This window comes from Anolis sagrei, chromosome 3 (assembly GCF_037176765.1).
Source record: "Anolis sagrei isolate rAnoSag1 chromosome 3, rAnoSag1.mat, whole genome shotgun sequence".
In the NCBI taxonomy this organism is placed as follows: Eukaryota; Metazoa; Chordata; class Lepidosauria; order Squamata; family Dactyloidae; genus Anolis; species Anolis sagrei.
This window is the reverse complement of record NC_090023.1, coordinates 265,180,138-265,207,937: the sequence shown is the minus strand read 5'-3', so window position 1 is coordinate 265,207,937 and position 27,800 is coordinate 265,180,138. Positions and strand designations below refer to the sequence as shown.

General features: G+C 41.0%; 1 protein-coding gene across 1 annotated transcript; it reads right to left on the bottom strand.

The window, feature by feature from the left end:
- Positions 1-1,773: 1,773 nt before the first annotated feature.
- LOC132769790 (cytochrome P450 2J4-like) lies at positions 1,774-27,800 on the bottom strand. Its single transcript, XM_067466106.1, has 9 exons — positions 27,535-27,800; positions 20,895-21,060; positions 13,221-13,376; positions 10,983-11,143; positions 8,629-8,805; positions 7,661-7,802; positions 6,970-7,157; positions 4,521-4,662; positions 1,774-2,059 (listed from the first exon to the last, which is right to left on the bottom strand). The coding sequence occupies exons 1-9, from the start codon at positions 27,703-27,705 to the stop codon at positions 1,869-1,871; spliced, it is 1,494 nt and encodes a 497-aa protein (XP_067322207.1). The 5' UTR covers positions 27,706-27,800; the 3' UTR covers positions 1,774-1,868.

Sequence of the window (27,800 nt, the reverse complement as noted above, 5' to 3'; positions counted from 1 at the left end):
AAAACACAGGAGGCTGAGAGTTTATTTACTTTATTGTAGATCTTACTTCAGTACATAGTAAATTTGCAAGAAATATACTGTACAAACGTTAAAAAGCAAAGCTGAATAAGGCTGCTGTTGCTTCATTCAGCTTTGGATTTCAAATGGAAAATCACAACACAAGCAGGGGTGGCTGAACCATAAGGCAAATTACGCTTTTGCGTAGGGCGCCATCCCCAAGGGGCGCCCCCGTTGCCAACGCCGGGGCGTGTCTCTCTCCTGGCATTAGCAAGAGCGTGGGGAAGAGGACCTGGGAGCATGCATCCAGGGGCTGAGTGAAACTGGTTGTGGAGGTTGTGCTTCACCGATCCCTGGGCATGCACTCTCAGCCCTCTTTCCCGGTGCAGGCCTTCTCAGACAGTCGACCTCACTTATGGTGAAGCCGTCACTGTACACAGGTATGTGCAACAAGAGGAATACATGGATAAAAAGAAAACACACTTGAAAGTTACTAATCTCAAAGATAAAGAATGCATCAGAGTTGCAGAATTGCACTCTTTAATGCCTCTTTTTAATTCTTGCTCCAAATGGGCAAAAGAAAATATCAGTAAGACTCATAAAAACAATTCCATTTTCTCCTCCTGGACACACTTAGGTTCATCTCTAGATTAAGGAGCAGTTATGACGCAATGGGTTAAACCCTTGAGCCGGTTGAACTGCTCACCTGAAAGTCAGCAGTTCGAATCCATGAGAAGGGGCGAGCTCCCATCTGTCAGCCCCAGCTTCCCATGTGGGGACATGAGAGAAGCCTCCCACAGGATGGTAACACATCTAGGCACTCTCTGGACAATGTCTCTGCAGATGGCTAATTCTCTCACACCAGAAAAAAATTGCAGTTGCTCAAGTCGCTTCTGACATGATAAAAAAATTCTAGATTTGGCTAAAAATAGTTACCTACTTATATTTTATATCACTCACTTAGGTAAATGTAAAGGTTTCCCCTGACATTAAGTCTAGTCATGGGGGGGGGGGGGGCGGTGCTCATCTCCATTTCTAAACTGAAGAGCTGGCATTGTCCATAGACACCTCCAAAGTCATGTGGCCGGCATGACTGCACGGAGCGCCGTTACCTTCCCGCAGAAGTGGTACCTATTGACCTACTCACATTTTCATGTCTTTGAAGTGCTAGGTTGGCAGAAGCTGGGGCTAACAGGGGGAGCTCACCTCGCTCCCTGGATTCGAACCGCCAACCTTTCGGTCAGCAAGTTCAGCAGCTGAGTGGTTTAACCAGGGGGCGCTCACTTATGAATGTGTACTTAAGTAACATTTCCCTGCCCTACAGTATATTCTTCTGTGTAGGTATAGAGTACAGTATATACAGTGTATACTTAAAGTATATATTTCTGTGTAAGTCTAGAAACCAAAAAAGACCTGGGTCAGTTTTTCCATGAGGTAAGTCATTTAGGATTGCGGCAATACTGCTACAATCCTGGCTATGTGTTGTTTGTGACTTCTGAGCAATGGAAAGGATGCAACAAAGTGATGGATCCATAACTGCAATACAAAATGACAATCAACATTAAAAAAAATACAACAACTTATGATAGAAGGGAGGAAGCCATCTGCTAGACACAATACCTGGCAATGCAAAGTGTTTGTGTTTAGGTCTGATGTGAAGAAAATAGGAGAACTACTCCTTTCTCTCCGCTTTACTTCCTATGAATGAGGGTGAAAATCCAGGAGAGTGTCCCGCTCAATTCGAGCAGGCAGTGATGAACAGCTAATGATGCCAGCAACGTTCCTGGCCAGAATGAATGTAAGCACTTAACAAGTCAAGGCAGAGAAGTGTTCAGGATTTAGTAAGGCACGGCAATTTGTTTCCATCTCCTTTATGTCGAGGTGCTGCGGGGAATAGCGCAAATTTTGTAAGGATGGGGATGTAAAGTGAACCCTAACATTGGCTCTTTGTTTAATGCTTTCACGCCTTCCGGAAGCTGAAATTTAAATATCCTCAGCAGGTGGGTAAAGAAAAGGAAAATCTCAATTTTGGCCAACTGGTCCCCCAGACAAATCCGGGCACCTGAAAAGCAGGAAAAAAATATAGAAAGTGAGTAAGGATATGTTATTTGGTTCCAGGAGCATTCTATAGTATTGTGCCATGACAGTAAAGGTGATATCAAACTGTATTAATTCTACAGTGTAAACACACCCAGAATCACTTTTCAAAAATGCTAATTGTCCTAATTTAATGCCAGGGACGCAGATGGTGGAGTAAGGGAGATTAGAAATAGGAGAAGATAAGGAAGTGTTGAACTATCTTGGGAACATGGCCATACAGTCTGGAAAACTCACAGCAACCCAGAGGTTCCAGCCATGAAAGCCTTTGACAACATGTTGAACTATCTATTTCCTCTGCAACTTTATTATTGAGTTGTTGTAGGTTTTTCCGGGCTATATGGCCATGTTCTAGAGGCATTCTCTCCTGACGTTTCGCCTGCATCTATGGCAAGCATCCTCAGAGGTAGTGAGGTCTGTTGGAACTAGGAAAATGGGTTTATATATCTGTGGAATGACCAGAGTGGGACAAAGGACTCTTGTCTGCTGGAGCTAGGTGTGAATGTTTCAACTGACCACCTTGATTAGCATTTGATTGCCTGACAGTGCCTGGAGCAAACTTTTGTTGAGAGGTGATTAGATGTCCTTGTTTGTTTCCTCTTTGTTGTTGTGCTGTTGCAATTTTAGAGTTTTTTAGGGTTTTTAGCAGAGCACCCGATGAACCAACCTGGACACAGCATTTTATTTGAGAAGACAGAAATGCTGGACCACTCTCACAACCACCATGTCAGACTACACAGAGAAGCCATTGAAATCCACAAGCATGTGGACAATTTCAACAGAAAGGAGGAAACCATGAAAATGAACAAAATCTGGCTACCAGTATTAAAAAACTCTAAAATTACAAGAGCAAAACAACAGAGAGGAAACAAACAAGGACATCTAATCACCTCTCAACAAAAGTTTGCTCCAGGCACTCTCAGGCCATTATATGCTAATCAAGGTGGTCAGTTGAAACATTCACACCTAGCTCCAGCAGACAAGAGTCCTTTGTCTCACCCTGGTCATTCCACAGAGATATAAACCCATTTTCCTAGTTCCAACAGACCTCACTACCTCTGAGGATGCTTGCCATAGATGCAGGCGAAACGTCAGGAGAGAATGCCTCTAGACCATGGCCATATAGCCCAGAAAAACCTACAGCAACCCAGTGATTCCGGCCATGAAAGCCTTCGACAACTTTATTATTATTTATTTATTTCCTATATTTATACCCCACCCTTCTCACCCTCAAGAGGGGACTCAGGGCGGCCTCACAGAAGCATCATACACTGCCATCATCATAAAAACAATCAATAATATATTAAAAATATTTTAAACAGTAATTAAACTATTGATTAAAACACGCCTGTTAAAATCAGAATCCAAAATCCAGAATCCAAAATCCAGTCCAGGTCAATTCATTGTCTTAATTCTTCATTCACTTGCTTTTATTCACTGGCTGAATGCTTGGTCCCATAACCAAGTCTTAATTTTCCTTCTAAAGGACAAGAGGGAGGTGGGCCAATCTGATGTCCCTGGGGAGGGAGTTCCACAGACAGGGAGCTACTCCTGAGAAGGCTCTGTCCCTTGTCCTCACCAGTCACGTTTGCGATGGCAGTGGGATTGAGAGCAGGGCCTCTCCAGATGATCTTAAATTTTGTGATGGTTCGTAATAGACAGAGGCGGCCCTAGGTAATTTTCAACGGTAAGCAAACAGTATTTTGGTGCCCCCTTCCCAACCAATCACTGATATATATTTTCTGTTTGTCGTGGGAGTTCTGTGTGCCATATTTGGTTCAGTTCCATCATTGGTGGAGTTCAGAATGCTCTTTGATTATAGGTGAACTATACATCCCAGTAACTACAACTCGCATATGTCAAGGTCTATTTTCCCCCAAGAGCACCTCAAGAGTGCCTCAAGAGCATCCCTGGGCAAAATCAACTATACTGCAAATGTTTACTTTGCGTAATGGGTTGAGCCACCCCTGGTAACAGGAGATACATTCGGACAGGTAGTCTGGGACAGAGCCATTCAGGGCTTTAAAGGTTAAAACCAGCACTTTGAATTGTGCTCAGAAGCTGGTCGGCAGCCAGTGGAGCTGGCGTAACAGAGGGGTTGTGTGCTCCCTGTACGCCGCTCCAGTAAGCTGCCGACTGTTGAACCAGTTGAAGCTTCCAGGTAGTCTTCAGAGGCAGCCCCATGTAGAGTGTGTTGCAGTAGTCTATTCGGGATGTAACAAGAGTGTGGACCACCATGGCCAAGTCAGACTTCCCAAGGTGCAGGCGCAGCTGGCACACTACTTGGTCTAAATCTGATGCCATCTTTTCCAAACTACAGTAAATGATGTGAAGCCTTAGACTTCACATCATTTGATCTACTTGGACAATCAAACTGATACTCCCAAATAAACCCTCAAGTAGATATGAATTGATTCTGTATTTACCTGCTCCAAATGGGAGAAATTCCTCCCCAGCTATAAAATTTCCATCTTTGTCTAAGAAATGATGAGGGTTGAATTTTTCAGGTGTTTCCCAGTGCTCAGGGTCAAGAAGAACAGAGCGCAGGTCTGAAATAATAAATGTCCCCTGAAAGAGAGAGAAAGGAAATTCCTCAAAATGATCCATCCTTTGGCTGTGTTCTGAGTCTTGATCTGTGTATTAAGATGTGTGTATCACATATACACAAACACAGAAACAAAACACAACATATATGTATCCATACAAATAGAATAATAGAACAGAATAGGTAAAGGTAAAGGTTTCCCCTTGACATTAAGTCTAGTCATGTCCAGCTCTGGGAGGTGGTGCTCATCTCCATTTCTAGGCTGAAGAGCTGGCGGTGTCCATAGACACCTCCAAGGTCATGTGGCCAGCATGGAGTGCCGAATAGAACAGAATAACTTTATTATAATTGTATATATAAATATGCATATGCTTTGCATGCACAGGGATCCATGATATCAAATAGAACTGGCATGATTTGGACAGATTAAAGAGGTGTCCAACTGAAAAGGGTTCTCCAAATTAGATCAGCTTCAAAGTGCTATACTGTTAAATATTAATTCTTAGTTTTTTACACTTTAAAAATACTCAGGCTGATGTAATGTAATGGAGGTGTTGTGTATGAGCAGAAAGGAACGTAAGGGAGGGGTTTTGTATGAGCAGTTAAAAAGACGAGGAAAACTATTATTATTATTATTATTATTATTTTATTATTAACTTTATTTGTACCCCGCTAGCATCTCCCGAAGGATTCGATGCGGCTTATTTGGTTCAAGCTTTACATTGGATCAGGCCTGTAGCCAGGATTTCGTTTCGGGGGGGGGGGGGGGGCTAAAAAAATTTCAGGGGGGGTTTCAGGGGGGGGGCTGAGTTTCGGGGGGGGGGCTGAGTCTGAGTGAAAGTGGGTCTAGCCTAGCAAACCTTTTGTATCATTACCCCAATACCCCCATGCATATGGGATATATTGAGTATGGTGATCAGATCATGATATGAATAAACATAACAGTTTAAATAATGCACCAGTAAGGCCTTTTCGCGAACCACCATGAGAATTTTGGGGGGGGCTGAAGCCCCCCGAGCCCCCCCCCCCCCCCCGGCTACATGCCTGCATTGGATGGTCCTTGAAGGAATCACAAAAAGAATTACCTTAAGAAGGATGCTCTCCTTATGTTTTAGAACATACGAAAGTGAAACATATGTTATTTACGTATTTATTCGCATCAAGAAATTGAATTGCACTTCTGCAATTGTAACAGGTGGTTTCGTTCTCACATAAATATGGTATTAACTATAGTCATCCATTCTAACTTGTCCAGTTTGAACAGTGGGCATCTAATCTCTTTGTTATGTGTCTGTTCTACTCTAGAGCAGTGTTTCTCAACCTGGGGGTCACAAGGGGGGTTTCAGAGGGTTGCCCAAAACCATCTATTGGTCATGGGGGTTCTGTGTGGGAAATCTGATCCAATTCTATCTTTGTTGAGGTTCAACAATGTTGATGGTCTCTGTAGTCTCCTCCAGTTCTATGATTCTAGCTATATACCTGTAACTGTTCGCCATCTTTGAATCAGTCATGAGTGATGGTTAGCTATCCAAAGACATAGTACACACATCTGATGGAAGTAGAACCTGTGTATAAAATGTTTCATTACATTTTGGGGGCTTGTGTACACCAGCCCTTCATCTTGAAGTGGCCCAGAAGTCAAACCTGGATATCAAGGTGACATTTAGGGACTGAGCTGATTTAGTACTTCATCACACTAGAGAATAAATCCACTTAATATCTGGTTTCTTCCTCCTGCAGAATTCTGGGGTTTGTAGTTTAGTGAGGCTGTTAAAGGCTCCTCCCTAAACTACAAACCCCAGAATTCTGCAGGAGGTAGCAACCGGATTTAAAGTGGATTCATTCTCTAGTGTGATGAGGCCCTTATTAATCTGCATTGAGCAAAGTTGAGAAATGGTCTGAGGTCTCATCAAACTTCCCACTGAGTATGGACCGCAGATCAGCTCTAAAGTGAACTGGTCCATTGACCACAGAGGCCAATGCTGCCATCCCTGCACTGCAAGGGAAAGGAGATGAATTGAGGCCATGTTGTTATTGCTTCTGTAGCAGTCATCCTTCTCTCTGGTCATATAAACACTTTTGCTGACATCTGCAGCAACTGCTGGGAACACTCCAACCGGCTGCCATAGTGACAGAGATGGCGAGATAGATGCGGGTGACAGTACAGCAGGGCAGAAAATTGTGTAGGCCAGACTTTATGATCTGGACTTTGTAACTGCTGTGGCATCCGGAGTCAGTCCGGAGCACAAAGGTGCTACAAAACCTCTTTGCATGATAGCCAGCCTTATGTTTATCTCTGAAATCATGTCTGAGTTGTAAGTGCCTCCTACCTTTGGAATATGAAATCCACGTATCGTCACATCCTTCACACACTCTCTAGGAAGCCCCAAAAATAATATATATCTGGCACGTAGGATCTCGTGAATCACAGCATTTGTATAGGGCAGTTTCTTATGGTCTTGATAAGAGAATGATTCAGAAGAACCCAAAACCTCTTCTATCTCCTTGTAGACCTTATCTGAGAGAAATGGGGTGAGTTTCAGTTTAATTTTGGAAATAGTTTGCACTTGGAATCAATCTAGTAACATATTTAGTATTCTCATCTGACCCACATGCAGTCTTTGTGTAATGCATGCATACTGTGTGTTTGCAATACCCTTATTATTTCTGGTCCAGGTTGTTTCCTACACCGTTCACCTTTTGTTATAGAAGATGGGCATGCAAACATTTGATGGACCATGTTCTCCCATAAAAAGAGAACCAGCATGATGCAGACATTTGAGCAAAGGATTATGTTTCTTGAGAACAGGACTTGAAACCCTATTTAAGAACAGAAACATGCATCTCTCATCTCAGTAGGGTTCACTACAATTTGCACTTGCTGGTATCCATGCAACATCTAGAAACATATTCTCTGCAGATATACAGGAATGTACTGTATTGGACCGATTACAATCCACAACTGAAATATGCAAACACATCCACAACACTGTCACTCCTTTTACACAAATGTTTTCTCACCTTGGATATCTGGATAGCTCACCATTAAGAGGAGTGCCCATTGCAGACTGGTGGCACTGGTCTCTGTCCCCGCAATGAATAACTCATTAAGAAAGTTAGCCAAGTTATCATCACTATAGGTAGAGGTGGGATCATTCTTGCTCTGTTGTGGGGAATAAGGTGAACAAAAAATTTAGTTTGAATTAAAAGAAAAACTTTATGAAGTCAGGTTTTCATTATACCACCAACATTATTTCTCCAATAGTGGAGTATGCAATGACTTTCCGACTCAGGGTTGTAGACTTTGGAAATAATCTGATATTAAAGGGGATATATAGAAAGGTTGGAGTATTTTGATACCTTTCCGAAATTACACACAATAAGAAATTCTAGGTAAAAGATGCAGGGCTGTTTGAGCCAGTTTCTTGGAAAAACATAACAGTGTTGGCAGTTGGAGCAGTCTCATGCCAGGCTCTGCATAACACACAGGCACCTCCTAAAATATGAAAGCGGGTCTTCACTAAAAATATGAAGGCAGCAAAAGGAAGAGGGAGTATGGTTGTTGAAACAGCTGTATATTTAAATGTCTCTTTATTTTAATCATTGAAATATATCCCACTGATTATACCAATATCAGGGGAGATTAGAGCAGAGAAGGGGAGCTAAATCTGGATTGGGGGACTTTTATGATCCCTCAGTATCCAGGTATTATTGAATGTGGAGCAGCCATGAATATGAATGAGTTATGAATCTGTGACTGTATATAGACTATGCACTTGTAATTATGATTGTGAGATTTGTTTATTTTTTTATTGACACATTTGTTTCAATGTATGCATATTAGTTCACTGTAATGCCTCGTAATATAGACGAAGTAGCATGGGGATGGGCTCAGAGCAACTGTTATCCAAAGCCCATAAAATCCTCCTGATGTAATATAATGATATTTCTGCAATCTAATAATATTGGGATACAAAATGAATACTTACTTTCTCCATCTGAAGTAGATAAAAATCAATGATATCCTGTGGTTCATATTTGTTCTGTTGTTCCCTGTGTTTCTCTATCTCCCCCATTGCAAATGAATTCTCCTTCTTGAAAATATCAAACAGTTTTTGATGAGAACCTGGAAGACGTTGCATCAGCCAAGGAAATGTTTCATAGAGCTGTAGGGAAGAGGAAAGTAAATTCAAGTTGTTATAGTTGTGGTTCTCTGATCTCTTTGTTGAGGAACTGAAGATGTTTAGCTTTATATTTATCAATCTATGTCTAGCAAGAGTTCTTTGTATATTATTTTGGTCCATCCTCCACCAAATTGCACCAGGACATCAAGTGGGTCATGGGGAGTGTGTGTGCCAACTTTGGTCCTGCTCTGTCATTGGTGGAGATCACTGTTTCCTATAGGAGCCAAAGCAATAGAAAGTACTGGAAATCCCATCATCCATGGTCCATCCTTCACCAAATTGCACCAGGAAATGAGGTGGGTCATGGGGGTTATGTGTGCCAAGTTTGGTTCTGGTCCCTCATTCATGAGGGTCGCAGTTGCCTGTGAAAGTGGCAGCCAATCAGAAAGCTGCCACATACATACATACATACATACATACATACAAACATTGACTTTAGATATAGATATAGATATATAGATGTATAGATGTTTATTTACTTTATTTACTTTACTTGTATACAGCTCTTCTCAGCCAACGGTGACTCAGAGCGGTTAACGGCAACTCAGAGCAGTATATATTGTTACTCATGACAAAACCTTGGAAATGTATGTTATTATCTTACAAATACCATATAAATATATGTTAATATATATATTATTACAAATGTTCTGTCTCGCTGGGCCTGTAAAGAATTTCCTTTAGAACAGGACGTGCAACCTTTTCCCAGCGGGAAGCCAGGGGGCCCAAGGAGAAGTTCTCAGAGGCTTTCCACCACAAATGATCTTTAGATGGCTTTAGATAACAAAGTCCTTTATTAATGAACAATCAAACAGAAACTTCTCTTGTCTTCAAAAAAGTTAAACAAATGCTTCCAGGCGTAATGCAACTGGTGACTTCCTAATCTTGCCCACGAAGGACAGGCAACCGTCTTCAATAACTTCTTCTTTACTTTAAAGGAAAATCCCCTTTTTAACTTCTCCCAGGCTGACCCTTACTGATGTGGGCTCCGCTACCGGGTCGAACTGCGTCTCGAAGCACTGAGTGGACCTACCAGTAAAGGCTTAGATATTCTCCAGCTGGAGTTCTTTGGTCTTTAGGGCTCTTTTCCTGGAAATCTTTGAAGACTCTCAAGACTGTTCCCCCCCCCCCCCCCCCGGAAAGTCTTAAGGGTTGAAGCTTTTGTACAGGGGAAGCTTGCACACGTCCTGTACATTAGCTTTCCTTGCTGAGACTAACTAAAAATGGCTCCCTTCCCTTCCCAATTGCCCTGAAAGATTTTCATGAGCGATATCATGTTCCCATACTTTTTGTTATTACAATTTATTATGTGTCCGTATCTCTTATACAGCGTTGGTTTAACCTCTGGTTTGCTAGTAAAACCAATTTACTGTGTTGTGAATTGATGCATGTCTAAAAGATGTGTCACCAACATGAAATGTTTGGGAAGCTCTCTTCTACAGAGCTGTAGCTGCCTGATCTAGAGGCTCACCTAGCTTTTACCTGGCACATCTCTCCTCCTCAGAGCTCTACCACCTGATTGCTTGTATCTGACATAGTCCAGTCTGGAATTTGTAAGGAAACCCAAAGATTTAAAAAATCTATCCAAATGGAAATTTCAGCTCCGAAAAAGAAGACATGTGCAGGAAAAAGAAAGATGCATGTTAACCCTACTCTAAAGCCTTGTTATCCAGTGGCATTGCAAGTTTGCAAATCTATAAGAGAACAGCTATAGAAATATATTATGACCATCCCTCAATTTTGATTCCGAGAATTTGATTATTCACTGATTTGATTTTAAATGTTACCTCTAGGAATCTCTAGGCCTTCCAGTGTGACACGATGGTCAACGTTCTCCAGTCACGCTGGAGAACCTAAAGATTTTAGAGAAAACACTTCTCAAAGAATCTCTGGGTCTTCCAGTGTGATACTCTATTCAACTTCCATAAAAGCAAGGAATACCCTAGAGGTAGTTTTGCCAATTTCTTCTTCTGAAATAGAATCTATATCACCTGGTTTTTATCTCAACCATGTACTTCCAGAATAATATAATATCTGGTGCTTTTAGGATATTTAGGCCAAATCCAACATATTTATTGTGAAAAATCTTTTTCTAGAATTCTGGTAAAAAACAGAATTTGGGATATCTGCACAATGCAATAAGAAAGAAGACAACTTACAACAGCAGATACACTTGTTGCATACTTGGTTACGTAATCCACAGATTCCAACTTTTGCTTAAACACTTCATCCTCAGCAGAAAACCGATATCCAAAAGCCAGAGCACATATCACATTGGAGACTGCATTCGTGATTGGTAGTATAGGATCAAAAGGCTGCCCTGAAAAGGATAGTATTTATACCGTCATCATCATGAGTTAGGTGTCGTGATGGAAGTAGGAAGATAGCTAGAACAAAGTGCAACTTATTTTTATGATAAAAAGTAAAACAATTACATTGCATTCCATTTCAAAATTGTTACCCATCATTGGCCACCTCGTGACGCCAGCAACCTATAACAGGCCAGATCCTAGCTGGGAGAGTTTTCAGCCAACCAAAGGCTGGTACGGGTGTGCTGAATAAGTTTCAGATGTGTATAAAAATTAGACATGTGCAATCCATTAAAATTGGTCCTAAACTGTGTTCATAGAATCACATAATCATAGAATCATTGGGTTGGAAGAGACCTCATGGGCCATCCAGTCCAACCCCCCGCGAAGAAGCAGGAAAATAGCATTCAAAGCACTGACGCTGGCACTTTGTTTTTAAAGTTCTTTCCAAATTTTGTGGGAAAAAGTTCCGTAACTCTAATGAAACTTACGAATCTTTATAAGAACTTCCTCAATGGTGGTTGCACATGTGCAATAGGGAAACCATCACTGGCTTCTCTCGCCCCCATTTTTGAGCTATCTTGATGAAACTTATCACAGTGGTAGAGCACATTTACCACTGTTAGTTTGCCAAATTTCAGAATGTTTGACTTATCCATAGATTTTTGGCAAATTTTCAAAGTTTTTATAGAAAAACATTTTTAATAATAAGGAAAACCTGTTCCTGGTTTGAAAGTGTTATTTCCTGTTTCAGTGTGTAGTCTTTACTTTGAAAGTAGCTGGTCCACTCCAGAAACTTTGTTTTTATGACAGAAACTGTGTTAAATTGGTGGAGACTCAATAAAGCAAAATGTCCAATGTCCCTTGTGCAAAGACAAAGTTTTTACAGTGCAATAAACTTTTGCCATGTTTTTATGACAGAACCAATTATGAAATGACATTTATAACCCAGGAACAGAAATCATAGTACAGACACCATCGAGGGACATCTAGACTGACCCCGCTTCTTCCAGGCAGAAAGGCACCATACAAACTGTCCTGACATCCATTTGCTTCCTCTATTGAGTTGGAGGGAAACCTCAAGACACATCCATACTTTTTTACAGCCCAGAACAGATATTGGCTTAGAGCAAATCAATCAGTTATTCCCCCCAAAAAAGCTGTCCCCCTCCCACAATGCCTTCCTCATGGCAATAGGGCCAAAGAAAAAGTATTGGGTTTTTTTAGCAGTTTATGTTCTCTTAGCATTGCAAAAGTTGCTTAATGCTTGCCTACTTTAGACCTCTTTGCAGAGTCAATCCGTTTATTTATTTTATATTTAGACTAACTATAAATGGTGACTGTTACAGCCAGCTATTTGGGTCCTCCAGCCAACATTTGGCTACTGAGCAGCTTTGCAATCTGGGAAATGTAGTTTATGGCAGGGCCTTTTGCAATCTCTACCATTGGAGGCCTGACCTTCCCAAACTACAGTTAAGATAGTTGTGATTAGCCACACCCACCACCTCCCTTCTGACATCACTCACGAAAATGTGATGAAAAGAATGAGACTTTAAAAGCACTTTAAGTTCCCTTGGCTTTACCAGTTGCTTAATGGTGATAGTGAAAATTAAATTGACTTTGGGAGACATCCAAACATTACAGAATATTTCCAAAAAAAAATGGGTAAGTGATTGAAATTCGAAATCCCCTCCACCCACACACACACCTTTCCTGCATGCCTCAGAACTCACCTTTGTGTGCCCAAATTTAACAAATCATATCCAAGTTCCGATCTAATCCGAAATTATGCTCAAGCCTAATAAATATGTTTTGTATTTTGTATTAAATAGGTGAAATATTTGAGAGCAGAGACACTATTTTGACCTCCTTTCCGGCTGGAAAGAATAAACTTCTTTTTGCCTTCTTCTCAATCTGACCCTTGGAGTAGCAAAGTGTGCCGGGCTCCGAACCTGGTGTCTTAGCGGATAGCTGAACCTACACAATAGAATTACTAAGATTGTATATAACATAAATGTGAATTTACCAAAATATGTGCATTAAGATTTCAGCAGATGGGGACATAAATTCTTATAACTGCATACATACCTTTTGTACATGCAAAGGACTCCACTAGATACTTGGCCTCCATTTCTATTTGGGTTTCCATTAATTTCCTCCCCATTCCCATCTTCCGCAGTGTCACTAAACCAAATCGTCTGTGTTGCTTCCAGGTGTCGCCACTTGAAAATAGAATACCTGCAGCTAGCAGGAACAAATAGAAAATAGTTACACACCAGATAGCACCATGCCTTGAGGCTTGGCTGAGCAATTTCTTGGCATAGGCCTTGAATAAAATCCCATTATGGTCATGATGACAGAGCTGTTGTGGAACTTTAGCCCAAGTTTTGAGACCCAGCTCTCATGCAAAACGTTGTGAGGTCCCAGCTCCCACACACCCATGAATTTTCTGTGCCTTCCTGAAAGATATCAGGATTTATGTGAAGTTTAGCAAGACCCCAAATCAATCTGCAGTCATCCTTCCATTTTCACAGGAGTTTGGGGGACAAGACCCCTGTGTAGCCTTCCCGCCCCACAAAAAAAACCCCTTAATATCATTGACAATATTTAACACTGCAAAATCACAGTTCTTATTATTTTTGCATTTTTGGACAGTGTTTTAACCAGGAGACTCGAATGGCATATGTTTTTTAATTGATTTTATCATGATTTTATATTATCTTAATTGTTTTTATTGTAGTCTTATGCTTTGATATTGACTGTAAACCACCCTAAGTCGCCTGCGGACTGAGAGGGGCAGTATATAAATATCTATATAAATAAAATTGTAATGTTCATTTGTGGGATGAACATAACTCAAAAACCACTAGACGAATTGACACCAAATTTGGACACCATACACCTAACAAGCCAATGTATGTTCTTCACTAAAAAAATATGAAAAATAATAATATTATATCTTTTATAATACACACACACACAAATATTATAAGCTATAATTACAATATTTTATATATTACTGTTATATAGATTACTATATAATATGCTACTATTATATATTACTATATAACACAAATTAAATACTCATAGAATAGAGTTAGAAGGGACAGTCGAGAAGTAACGAGAGACGGAGGGAAAGAGGGAAGGAAGGAAGGAAGGAAGGAGAGAAGGAGGAAGAGAAAGAGGAAGGAGGGAAGGAGTGAAGGAAAGAAAGAAAGGAAGGAAGGAAGGAAGGAAGGAAGTGAAGAGAAGAGAAGGAAGGAGAAAAGGAAATAAAAAGGTTAAAGAAGAGAGAGAGAGAAAGAACGAAAGACAGAAAGAGGGAAGGAAGGAAGGAAGGAAGGAAGGAAGGAAGGAAGGAAGGAACCGAAGAGCAAAGAAAGGGAGGAAAGAAACAGGTAGAGACAGAAGAAAGAAGAAGAGAAATAAGAAGGGAAAGTAAAAGAGGGAAGGAAGGAAAGAGGGAGGGAAAGTTGGCTACAGCAACACCTGGCGGGTACAGCTAGTAGCAAATAAATAAATAAATAAATAATACGCTAATTTTTTCTTTACATTTTCCAGACTATCAGCATTGTTTGTGATTTTCTGCAGTAGGCCACAAGACGATTCCTGGTGAATACATATTTATTCACCTGTCCTTTTCAAGAAACCAGTCTGTTAATGGCACCATTGTAGAGGAACTTTGCACTATGAACTACATGTCATTTGACAAAGAACAGGAATGGCATTGATGTGGAGTGGGCCAAATGAGGAATTGATTCAGCATCTTTGCTTTTTCTCTGTGCATCGTATGGACTTTGTTAGGTTTTTGCGTTGAATGGTTGTACACGGGCTGAAATTGCTTATGATAGCTTTATAAAGCTTCGGAAAAACAGAAATCCTATTCATCTCAATGGGCCCCCAGTTTTCTGTTATACAAGAGGCAACCTGGGCTGTGGCACAGCTAGTTAGTAGCCAGCTGCATTAAATCACTACTTGTTGCATCCCAGATCAGGAAACGAGACCACAAGATTAAATCCACCACACTGGACTGTGAGAAAAACAATCCTCTTTTATTGATGAAAAATGGTTACAAAAGAAAGGTAAATGCAAAGTCAAAAAGCCACAATAGAAGCACAGCAGTCAGGAAAAATCTTTGAATTTGAGCAAAATTCCAAAAACAACAATACAAAACCAGGAACCTGTTAGCATCTCATTAACCGTACTTGGAAACTAGAAGCCTCTGGGAATGCAGGCCATGGAACACAGGAAAACTGCCAAAGTGCTGCCTCAGTCTAAAACATTGCTTGACCTAACAAGACAACCGGGGGGGAGGCCCCTTAAGCTAAAGAAACTATTTCTTGAAATGCCTCCAGACTTCTGAGCCTCTCCTGTAATCTATTTGACCTTCGTAGAAACTGTGATTCACTCCTGTTTTTCCAAATCTGTTCCCTTCGGTCCTCATTAAAAAAACCAGGTGTGATTCCCTCTGGAGAGCTATCATGGTTTGATTCTAAAACATTCTCATCAGGCTGTTCAGTTTCACTTTCCCCGCCACTGACCTCAGCATCAACAGTTTCAACACTATCAGGGAAAGATACATGTTCAGTGGCTTGCTCAGTTGCATCAGGAAATACAATCAGAGAATCAGGTTCACACAGAGATTGAGGCTCAGGTTCACACGGAAGCTGGGCCGCAACACTACTGACCAAGAGGTCATGAGTTCAAAGCCAGAGTAAGCTCCTGACCATTAATAGTCTAGCTTGCTGTTGACCTATGCAGCCCAAAAGACAGTTGCACCTGTCAAGTAGGAAATTTGGGTACCACATTATGCGGGGAGGCTCATTTAACAAATTTACAATGCCATAAAACCTTCCAGCAGCGTGCAGAAGAATGAGGAAGTACTCCATCAAAGGATTCAGTGTCACAAGTGGACGGTGAAGCAGCAGCTCCCCCTGTGGCCGGAGTCAAGCATACCCTCATGAAGCTGGAAAAGCTGGAATGTTACATTGCCTCTGTGTCTGTCTATATATGTTGTATGTCTAAGTGGCATTGAATGTTTACCATGTATATGTGCATTCTAATCTGCCCTAAGTCCACTGAGGGGGTGGCGGCAGATGTCTGTCTGGTCAAAATATTCATAGACACTCAGAGTCTTGGAGAGGTGAGGCTGCCCAGGGCATTGAGCTCTCAATGGTAGCCTTCACAAGGTCTTGTTATAGAGTGGCAATTTTCAGTGTGCATAAGGAATTTTGCCTGTTTGACCACATCCTCCTGTATTGCTTTTCTTTACATGATAAGGCGTTGGTTCCGAATCTATTGCGAATAGATAGTTATCTCAGACCTTTGCTGCTAAGACACAGAGATGTGAAGATTCAAAAGGCTCTGAAGGGGTGTGCCAGGGAAAGAGGCTATACTGCAAGTCAGCATACACTGTTCTCCCTTAAAGCGTTGAGTGATCTTTTGGGTCCCATGTTTTTAACTGATGATTCAGGATGGATTTTCTTATGATGTTGATCCCCGCCTCAATTCATGGGAAGAGGTGAGTAAGAAATAAATATGATCCTGATGATGGCTTGCAAACAATGTTATCTCTACAAGCAGAAGCCTCTACTTCAAAGAAATATCCAGAATGTAACACCCTTCTTGCGAAACGTACTCCCCAAAGCACAGTTGTAGGATAATGAAACCCTCATCAAGTGAATGGATACAAAGCTACAATCTATATAAATAAAAATGTAATGTTCGTATATGGGATTAACAGAACTCAAAAACCACTGGACGAATTGACACCAAATTTGGACACATTACACCACTCAGGACAATGAGTGACCATCACTCATAAAAACACTGAAAAACACAGTGGAAGGGACTGTAAGAGCCAAAAACCACCAAAAATACATTACAATGCACACGCAAAGCCACATATATACACACAAACACACATATACACACATATATGCATATACACACAGACAGAAAGGAGGAAGGAGAGAGGGAGGGAGAGATGGAAGGAAAGAAAGAAGGGTAGAGAAGGAAGGAGAGAAAGAGGTAGAGGAGAAGGGAAAGAAGGAGGGAATGAAAGAAAGAAGGAAAGAAAGAAAGGTAGAGAAGGAAGGAGAGAGAGAAAGAGCGAGAGAAGAAGGGCAAAAAGGATGGAAGGAGAGAAGGAAGGAAAAAAGAAGGGTAGAGAAGGAAGTAAGGAGAGAAAGGGAAGGAGAGAAGGAAGGAAATAAGGGTAAGGAAGGAAGGAAAGAAGGAGATAAGGAGAGGAAGAAGGAAAGAAAGGTAGAGAAGGAAGGAGGGAGAGAAAAAGGGAGAGAAGAAGGGAAAGGAGGGAAGGAGAGAAGGAAGGAAAAAAAGAAGGGTAAGGAAGGAAGGAGAGAAGGAAGGAAATAAGGAAGGAGGGAGAGAAAGAGAGAAAGAAGGAGGGAAGGAGAGAAGGAAAGAAAGAAAGAAAGAAAGAAAGAAGGATAGAGAAGGAAGGAAGGAGAGAAAGAGGGAAGGAAAGAAGGAAGGAAATAAAGAAGGGTAAGGAAGGAAGGAGAGAAGGAGGGAAGGAGATAAAGGAGGAAAGAAAGAAGGGTAGAGAAGGAAGGAAGGAGAGAAGGAGGGAGAGAAAGAGGGAAAGAAGGGAAAGAAGGAGGGAAGGAGAGAAAGAAGGAAAGAAAGAAGGGGAGAAAAGGAAGGAAGGAGAGAAGGAGGGAGAGAATGAAATAAAGAAGTGAAAGTGGGAAGGAAGGAGAGAAGGAACGAAAGAGAGAAAGAGGGAGGGAGGGAAGGAAGGAAGGAAAGAGACAAGGAAGGATGGAACCAAAGAGCAAAGGAAGTGAGAAAAGAAACAGGTAGAGAAGGAAAGAAGAAGAAGGGAAAGAATAAGAGGGAAGGAAGGAAGGAAGGAAGGAAGGAGAGAAAGAGAGAGAGAAGGTTGGCCACAGCAACATGTGGCGGGTACAGCTAGCAGTATATAAAGTTTTTGGCATGTTCTTGTGGTGTTTGAACAACTGGAGGGGTCTCAAAAACACATCTGATGAAGAATGAACAGATAAGAGCAGGCCTTGAGAAACATCAAAAGAACAACGCCGTACTATTGGTAGCATCAAGATAAATGAGATCGGTCTGTTCCTGTCAATCCGGTTCTAATTAAACTCATGAAATCAGTAAGCTGTTAAAACTTCTTTGTGTGTTTTATAGTTATTATATTTGATTATAATCTTAAAGTGCTTCACAGGTGGTTGACGAGGAGACAAAGCAAGCATAATAGGACCAAAACAAAACAAGGAAAATGTATTGATGCCAGGAAGATAAGTATCTTTAGCAAAACTAGTTTTGTTCTTTAGCTTGCCAGGAAAAAAAAGTGTTAAAAGAAAAAGAATAGATGGAATTGTCATTTTTGATATATAAAACACGAAAAGAACAAGTATCGTCGAAGGCTTTCATGGTCGGAATCACTGGGTTGTTGTACGTTTTTTCGGGCTATATGGTCATGTTCTACAGGCATTCTCTCCTGACATTTTGCCTGCATCTATGGCAAGCATCCTCAGAGGTTGTGAGGTCTGTTGGAACTAGGAAAATGGGTTTATATATCTGTGGAATGACCATGGTGGGACAAAGGACTCTTGTCTGCTGGACCTAGGTGTGAATGTTTCAACTGACCACCTTGATTAGCATTTGATAGCCTGGAAGTGCCTGGAGCAATATTTTATAGGCCTGGGTAACAACGCAAAAATTTGTTTCTAAAATCGATTCGTTTTTTGGGGTTTTTTGCGTTTCGATATTTAAAAGAATTCCGAAATTTTCCTTAAAAAAAGGTCGATATTTATGAAATTTCGTAAATGGTAAAAAAATTACAAAACAATAATGAAACAATAACGAATCGATTAGTTAATGGCGGCCGCGATCGCACAATATGCTAAAAAAACTTCTGAAGCTTCCCTCTCCCTCTGTTGTTGACTGTTGGTGTGATATTATAATTTTTTTTCACTAATTAAACAAAAAACAACTATAAAACTTGCCCCAGACATGCGGAAATAATAACGAAACGACCTCAAACCAATAACGAAACGAATACATAACAAAATACGAAGCATTTACGAAACGAATTGAAAAATTCGTTTCGTTTTTAAGTTGCTCCAGAATGGTTCGTTATCGCTTCGTTAACAAAAAAAATAACGAATTTTTAACGAATTACGAATTAACGAAACGAAACCGCCCAGCCCTAATATTTTATTGAGAGCTGATTAGATGTCCCTGATTGTTTCCCCTCTGCTGTTTTGCTGTTTTCATTTTAGAGTTTTTTTAATACTGGTAGCCAGATTTTGTTCATTTTCATGGTTTCCTCCTTTCTGTTGAAATTGTCCACATGCTTGTGTATTTCAATGGCTTCTCTGTGTAGTCTGACATGGTGGTTGTGAGAGTGGTCCAGCATTTCTGTGTTCTCAAATAATATGTTGTGTCCAGGTTGGTTCATCAGGTGCTCTGCTATGGCTGACTTCTCTGGTTGAAGGAGTCTGCAGTGCCTTTCATGTTCCTTGATTTGTGTTTGGGCAATGCTGCTGCGTTTGGTGGTCCCTCTGTAGACTTGTCCACAGCTGCATGGTACACGGTAGACTCCTGCAGAAGTGAGAGGATCCCTCTTGTCCTTTGCTGAACGTAGGAGCATTTGTTGGATTTTCTTGGTGGGTCTATAGATAGTTTGTATGTTGTATTTCCTCATCAGCTTCCCGATGCGGTCACTGACCACTGAACCACTGGCCGCATAGCTGATGAGGAAACACAACATACAAACCATCTACAGACCCACCAACAAAATCCAACAAATGCTACGTTCAGCAAAGGACAAGAGGGATCCTCTTGCTTCTGCAGGAGTCTACCGTATACCATGCAGCTGTGGACAAGTCTACATCTTTAAGATTCAACTGCGTGGCATAATTTCGTTCCCTTGCAAGGCAGTGTGTGGGCTGATCCAACGCAAACTACGTGTGGTTTATTTTACATTATGCCACAATGGGGGCATTGCTTATAATCATAGAATCAAAGAGTTGGAAGAGACCTCATGGGCCATCCAGTTCAACCCCCTGCCAAGAAGCAGGAATATTGCATTCAAATCACCCCTGACAGATGGCCATCCAGCCTCTGTTTAAAAGCTTCCAAAGAAGGAGCCTCCACCACACTCCGGGGCAGAGAGTTCCGCTGCTGAATGGCTCTCACAGTCAGGAAGTTCTTCCTCATGTTCAGATGGAATCTCCTCTCTTGTAGTTTGAAGCCATTGTTCTGCGTCCTAGTCTCCAGGGAAGCAGAAAACAAGCTTTCTCCCTCCTCCCTGTGGCTTCCTCTCACATATTTATACATGGCTATCATATCCCCTCTCAGCCTTCTCTTCTTCAGGCTAAACATGCCCAGCTCCTTAAGCCGCTCCTCATAGGGCTTGTTCTCCAGACCTTTTATCATTTTAGTCGCTCTCCTCTGGACACATTCCAGCTTGTCAATACCTCTCTTGAATAATAAGGGATATGAACCAATCCTCTAAGGGACAAGCTTTCCAACTCTTAAGGAAAGAACATCTCTTATCATAAGAGACATCTGGCAACCCTAGTAAGACAATGTGGTTGTCTTAATGCATAAAGACTTGCATAGCAGCAACAACAACATAATGTAATACTTCCTTCCCAACGTTTCCTGCTGGGGGAAATGTTCTTTCAACTTAGTTTTCTTCTTAAATCATTTAACACACACACACTCTCACACACACACGTACACACACATTACAATTTAGCAACTTACCAGCAGATTTTCCCAGGGCAATTTTAATGAAAGCAGCCACCGGTCGGCCAGCGAAGTCATCCGAATGGTCAACCAACACTTCTTTCACTGCTTCAAATCCAGACACTACTACTAATGGTCGGTGTCCTAACCACAGTGTGTAAATTTTTCCATATTCCTCAGCCAGCTGTCATCAAAAGAACAGAAGTTTACATTCAAACTAAGCATATTGTTTTGATTTCCAACTGCTTTTCAACAGCTTTTCAATCACACAGGCAACAGAGTTCATATTTACAAGAATAGGCTTTTGCTATTTCCCTTCTACAGCACTTTCATCCCTATAGAGTGGGGAACATGAGTGGAATGTTACAGATTATAATATGGGGAGAGGGGTCTAAAGGTGGACTGGAAAGTTGACCGAATCATTGACATTGTTATCATTGAACAAATGACAGTTGTGCTGTCACGCGCTGGGCTTGTGAAAAGGTCTGTAGACAGGACGTGTTCTGTATGCCCAACGGGACGCCGGGGGTGCCTCGGATTAGAGGCCCTTTGGATTTCCCTAAACAAAGTCTTTAGAAACGTTGTTTAGTTTAACAAAGTTCTTTATTAGTGCTTAGGTCTTCAATAAAGCAAACAAATACTTTAAGGCTTTGAATCAACTGGTGGATTTCTTAATCTTGTCCACAAGGGACAGGCAACTATCTTCACGAACTGTTTCTTCACTATCAGGGAAATCCTTAGGCTCTGCTGGCGTGGGCCCCTACACCCGGTCCAAATTGCATTATGGCTGCCATGAGTGGTCCTTACAAAACAGAGTCCTTTTATAGATTTCCAAGAGGAAAGAAGGTCTTCAATTCCCAGGCTTCAATTCCCAAAGCTGGCTGTAAAGCTGTGGGACTGTATTTCTCCAACAAAGAGCTTGCTGTAGAGCTGTAGGACTGAACTCCCCCCAGCAAAAGCTGTAAAAGATGAAGCTTTCTACAGGTGGAACTGATTCACGTCCTGTACGAAAGGCTTCTCTGTGTGAAGGTCCCCTTTTCCCCTCCTAAACCCAGAAAAAGGGGCGGAACTAAAGAACCTAACGATGATTGATGGGTCATTGGCCCTATAATTGCAAACCAAGGGAAGCCACCTTATTGCAAAATGCATGGAACCTTGGAATACATGCAAACACTCAAAGAAAGAAAAAGAAGTTGGAGCTCCTGGTACAGCTGTACCAGCACAACAGTTATAGTAGTTAAGCCAGCTTTCAAGAAAAAAGCTATCTAGAGCAAAGTCTGCATCCTTGGTTGCTCCCTTTCTGATATATATCCATTCATATATTGAAAAACATAGAACAAAATTAATAACATTTGTCTGTCTTTTGCATTGTGCTAGTCATACATGTTTTCAATCAGTATTATTTATTCATTCATTCATTTCAGACATTTATATCCCGTCCTTCTCACCCCCGGAGGGGGACTCAGGGCAGCTTACAACTGGCAACCATTAGATGCCAACAACAATAATAAAAACACAGTTAAACATTACTTAAAACATCATCGTAAGTTAAAATTATCTCTTAAATTTGAAACATTATATATGCTTTACTAAACACTAATTGCATTTCACTCTTTTGTCATGGTTTACACTTCACCTGATTTTTTTTCTTCCCTTGTCGTCACTGTTTTTGTTCTCTTTCCTTCCTCTGCAAATCCTTGGAGACTCTGTCCTTGCTATATTGTCAAAGGCTTTTCCTAATTTCCAATTTTCCTAGTTTCCAACTGTGCCGTCCACCCAGACGCTATAAAAAATAAAACTGCGACGTGCTTCTCTCTATGTCTGAGCGAACTGCGGGTGTCTTTCTTGAGAAGCTTGAGATACTCTGCAACTGAGGCTATTACTGGTTTTAAACATCAAAAAAGGATATTTATTTATACAAAGTCCTTGCAGACTTGGCACAGTTCATCAAAGTTACAAACAGTCAATTGGTAAAGCATAGAGATGAGTTTTCCCTTCCTCCAAAAAGTAAAAGGAATTCTGGAATCCCTTACCCTAACCCTGAGCTCCAATGGTCAGAAAAAAGCAGTTTTTTTCCTCTGTCTATTGCTCAAAGTTAGCTTTGGGGGCAAATGCTCAATACTATCTATCTAACTCAATAGTTCTTTCTCAATAAACTCAATACTCAATACTTTCTCAATAGCTTTTCTATTAATCTATCTATAATTTCTCTATATAGCTCAATACACAATATACTATCTATATTAACTTAATATAGCTTAATATACAATACACAATATATAATGTATAGTTTTTGCAATGGTTTTCCCAGAGTTACCTGCCTAACCATCAGCACGTCTGAAGTCTTTCCTCTAAACTAAAAAGGCTGGGGAGATTCCAAAATGGAGATCTCTTCCCTGGGAGAAAAGGCGGTCCCTAGACCCAAAGAGATACCTTCCTGAACCAATAGCTGCAAAGGAGGCCTGCAGACTGGCTTTTCGGACTCTGATACTGTTAACTTTCAGGGCTCTTGCAAAGCTGCAGCAGCCCTGGGAGAAAATGCAAGAAGGAGCAACCTCAAGCAACTGTAAAGTAAGGCAAATCAGGCTCCTGGGAGACAGAACACCAACAAACCTCACAACCTCTGAGAATGCAGGCGAAATGCCAGGAGAGAATGCTTCTAGAACATGGCCATACAGCCCAAAAAACCTACAACAACCTTCTATCCTTGCTATTTCACAAACTCTCTTTGTAGTGGAGGAAGAACAAAGCTTTCTGCCTGGGTGACACAACTGTTGTAATATCCAAAACTGCTGTTTCTGAATCTCTGTGTGTTTCATTACAAAAAGTACCCTCTCCTCATCATCTCAAGTGCACTTATTTGTTTTTGGTAGGCATTGGATGGAAGAGTGGCAGTATCAGGTATCACATAAAAAGTGAAGTGCTGCCAGTACGAGGTGGGAGTGGTTATCTGCCTTCACTGTAGGCAGAAAAGGAAATTTGTCACAGTATACAGCTTCTAAAATGAGCCTTTTATACTTTGGACTAGGGCTGGGCGGTTTCGTTCGTTAATTTCGTAATTCGTTATTGATTCGTATTTAAATTAGCTTACGATTTGATATTGAGCCATGCAGGAGCAACTAAAAATCGAAACGAATTTTTCAATTTATTTCGTAATTGTTTCGTAATTGGTTCGAAATCATTTCGAAATAGTTTCAAAATCGTTTCAAAATCATTTCGTTATTATTTCCGTATGTCTGGTGCAAGTTTTACAGTTGTTGTTTGTTTTATCAGTGATAAAAAAATAAATTATCACACCAACAGTCAACAACAGAGGGAGAGGGAAGCTTCAGAAGTTCCCCCTGTCCCATTTGGAGGGTTTTTTAGCGTGTTGCGCAATCGCGTCCGCCATTAACGAATCAATTCGAAATTTACGAAATTTCGTAAATAACGATTTTTTTAAAAGAAAAAATCAGAATTCTTTTAAAAAACGAAACGCAATGGACCCCCTAAAAATGAAACGAGTTTAGAAACAATTTTTTCCATTGTTACCCAGCCCTACTTTGGACATCTTACAAGACAGTGTGTCTCAATGGAAGAGAGAGTGGTGTTTGGTAAAGCGGAAGGCAATGAGAAAAGAGAAAATGGCATTGTTGGATTGACATTAGAGTTTTTGCCTGAGAATTCCATCAGTGATCTTCCAAGAGCTCCAATCATCAATCACCTTGCTCAGTTCTTGCAGACCCAGGCTTCCTGGATTGCAACAATTCACCTGTAATATGGTCTCCCTTTTTTTCTGTGAACTTCCATGTTATCAAGCATTATCATCTTTCCAAATGAGTCCTGTCATCTCATGATATGTCCAAAGTATGACAGCCTCATTTTGGTCATCCTCACTTCAAATGAGAGTAAAGAAACCATTGAAAGGCAATGTAACAAGAAGGTTTCCAGGAAAAAATAAGGGACAGGCCTCTGTTCCTTCTGTCCCTCTTCTACATCATCATATTATGTACTTCTCCCTCATTCTTTTCTTTCTCATTTCCTATGGCCCTTCCTTTATTATTTCTTCCCCTTTCTCTTATCCTATTTATGCTTCTCTCTACTATTGGCCACTCCCCTATCTAAACACAGACTCAGAGAGTCACAGATTTGGAAGAGACCATTAGGGCCATCCAGTCCAAACCCCTGCCATGCAGGAAAAACACAATCAAAGCCTCCTAACAGATGACCATCCAGCCTCTGTTTAAAAGCCTCTAAGGAAGGAGCTTCCACCGGACTCTGGTGCAGTGATTTTCATTGTTGAACATCGCTTACAGTCAGGAAGTTCTTCCTAATGTTCAAGTGGAATCTTCTTTCCTGCAATATGAATCCACTGCTCTGATTTTCTACTTTTCCTTTCTTTTACTCATTTGCCACTCCTCTGGGCAAATCTCCTAATTGCCTTTGTGTTCTCCTTCTTCACCTAATCCCTTTCTCCAACCCACTTTTCCCTTCTACCTATTTCAACATCTTCAGGCTATGTTGGGTATTCTCCACCCTTCACCATCTCAGTTTCTCTCACTTGTCCTCCTTAGTAGGATTGCTTGTGAAGTGGCCAACATGGCATAGTGCAGTGTTTCTCAACCTTCTGAATGCTGTGACCCCCTTTCCTTATGTTGTCATTTGGGAATTGTAGTTGCTGGGATTTATAGTTCACCTGCAATCAAAGAGCATTCTGAACTCCACCAACGATGGAGTTGAACCAAACCTGGCACACAGAACTCCTATAACCAACAGAAAATACTGGTAGGGTTTGGTGGGCATTGACCTTGAGTTTTGGAGTTGTAGTTCACCTACATCCAGAGAGCACTGTGGACTCAAACAATGATGGATCTGGACCAAACCTGGCATGAATACTGAATATGCCCTTATTTGAACACTGGTGGAGTTTGGGGAAAATAGGTCATGACATTTGGGAGTTGTAGTTGCTAGGATTTCTAGTTCACCTACAATCAAAGAGCATTCTGAACCCCACTAATGATAGAATTGGGCCAAACGTCCCACACAGAACCCCCATGTCTAGAAGGGACTCAGAGTCATGAGCCTCTTAGCCTTGGTGGGAGCCAAAGACAAACTTCTTTTGAGCAAGCCTTGGGAAAGCTTCACCTTAGGACAGCCAGCAATCAGAACGAAACTTGAAGATACACAATAATAACAAGCAATCCTTTTATCATCCCTTCCTTATGCTGTATCACGGAATCTCACTAGGTAGACAGCCAAAAGAAAACCAATATGAACTGTAAATCATCATTTCTTTATCATAATATTATTACATGCCTGAGCTAACTTTCACAGACCTAGCTGCTAATGCTCTAGGGTAGGGTTGGGAATTATGCAGATGTTGAATTGCAACTCTCTGAGAAACCAGTGCCAGGAAAACATAAATTAGCAACATTCAAGGAGACATGAATTGCCTTGAAAGATTTTTTAAAAACAGCTCTGATTATTACTTTTTAAACAAACAGATAATGTTTTGTGCTGAACACAATGTAGCTACCAATCTGAAATCTGTTTACCTCTTTGAAGTCTACTGTGTCTTCAGCTTTTATGCAGATTTCTGATTTGGGAACTGCATTATATTCACTGAATTACATTATATTTGTGACTTGGGAACCGCATTATATTCTTTCTATGCTGAATTGCATTATATGATTCTTTGCTGAGCATATAATGCAATTCCAAACTGCAGTATACGGAAGTATAGATCCAACATGAGTCTGGATCAATCTGGATTAAAATCAGAACAGATTTGCATCACTGAATTGATCTCCAGCCATAATCAGATTGGCCAGGCTCCAGATGAAATTGGATTGGTTCACAAATTTATTTGTCACATTAATTTTCTTTTCCAGGAATCTTTGGCAAATGCTTTTAGAGTGCTATTGTTGCCATCACACTAGAGAAAAAATCAATTTAAAATCTGGTTTCTCCCTCCTGCAGAATTCTGGGGTAGGTAGTTTAGAGAGGCTGTTAAACCGGGCTGTGGCAGAGCTAGGTGATAGCCAGCTGCATTAAATCACTACTAACCTAGAGGTCCCATGAGTTTGAAGCCAGCCCAGGTCAGAGTGAGCTTCCGCCCATTAGTCTAGCTTGCTGTCGACCTATGCAACCCGAAAGACAGTTGCATCTGTCAAGTAGGAAATTTAGGTACCGCTTTATGTAGGGAGGCTAATTTAACCAATTTACGATGGCATAAAACCTTCCAGCAGAGTACGGAAGAATGAGGAAGTACTCCATCAAAGGACTCGTCACAAATGGACGGTGAAGCGGCATCTCCCCCTGTGGCCAGAATTGAACCAGAATCGAGCATACCCTCATGAAGCTGGAAAAGCTGGAATGTTAAATTGCCTCTGTGTCTGTCTATATATGTTGTATGTCTAATTGGCATTGAATGTTTGCCATTATATGTGCATTGTAATCCACCCTGAGTCCCCTGCAGGGTGAGAAGCGCAGAATAGAAATACTGCAACCAAATAAATAAATACTCCTCCCTAGATTACAAACCCCAGAATTCTGAAGGAGGCAGAAACCAGATTATAAATGGATTTTTTCTCTAGTGTGATGAGGTCAATAAGAGAATCATTTGCAGTTCCTTTCAGTAAGCGTCTTATTCATTAGCTGATTAATTATAAATAAATACCTTAATGAGAATATTGTGAGATATTCCAGTTCCAATCCTCAATATCCCTCCAATGAGGGGAAGCTGAAAAGGACCAGGAGGATAGTTTCGGCTGGACCAGAGCTGTTTCAGATACTGCACAATCAAGAGACCCAAAAACACAGTGACCCAAAAATCCCAGGATTCCACCATTCTCCCGTCTTTGCTTCCTCTTTGTATCTTCCTAGAATATCTGATCAGCTGAACAGGCTTTGCTTTCCTCTGACACGTTGCCGCTGTTGCTTCTG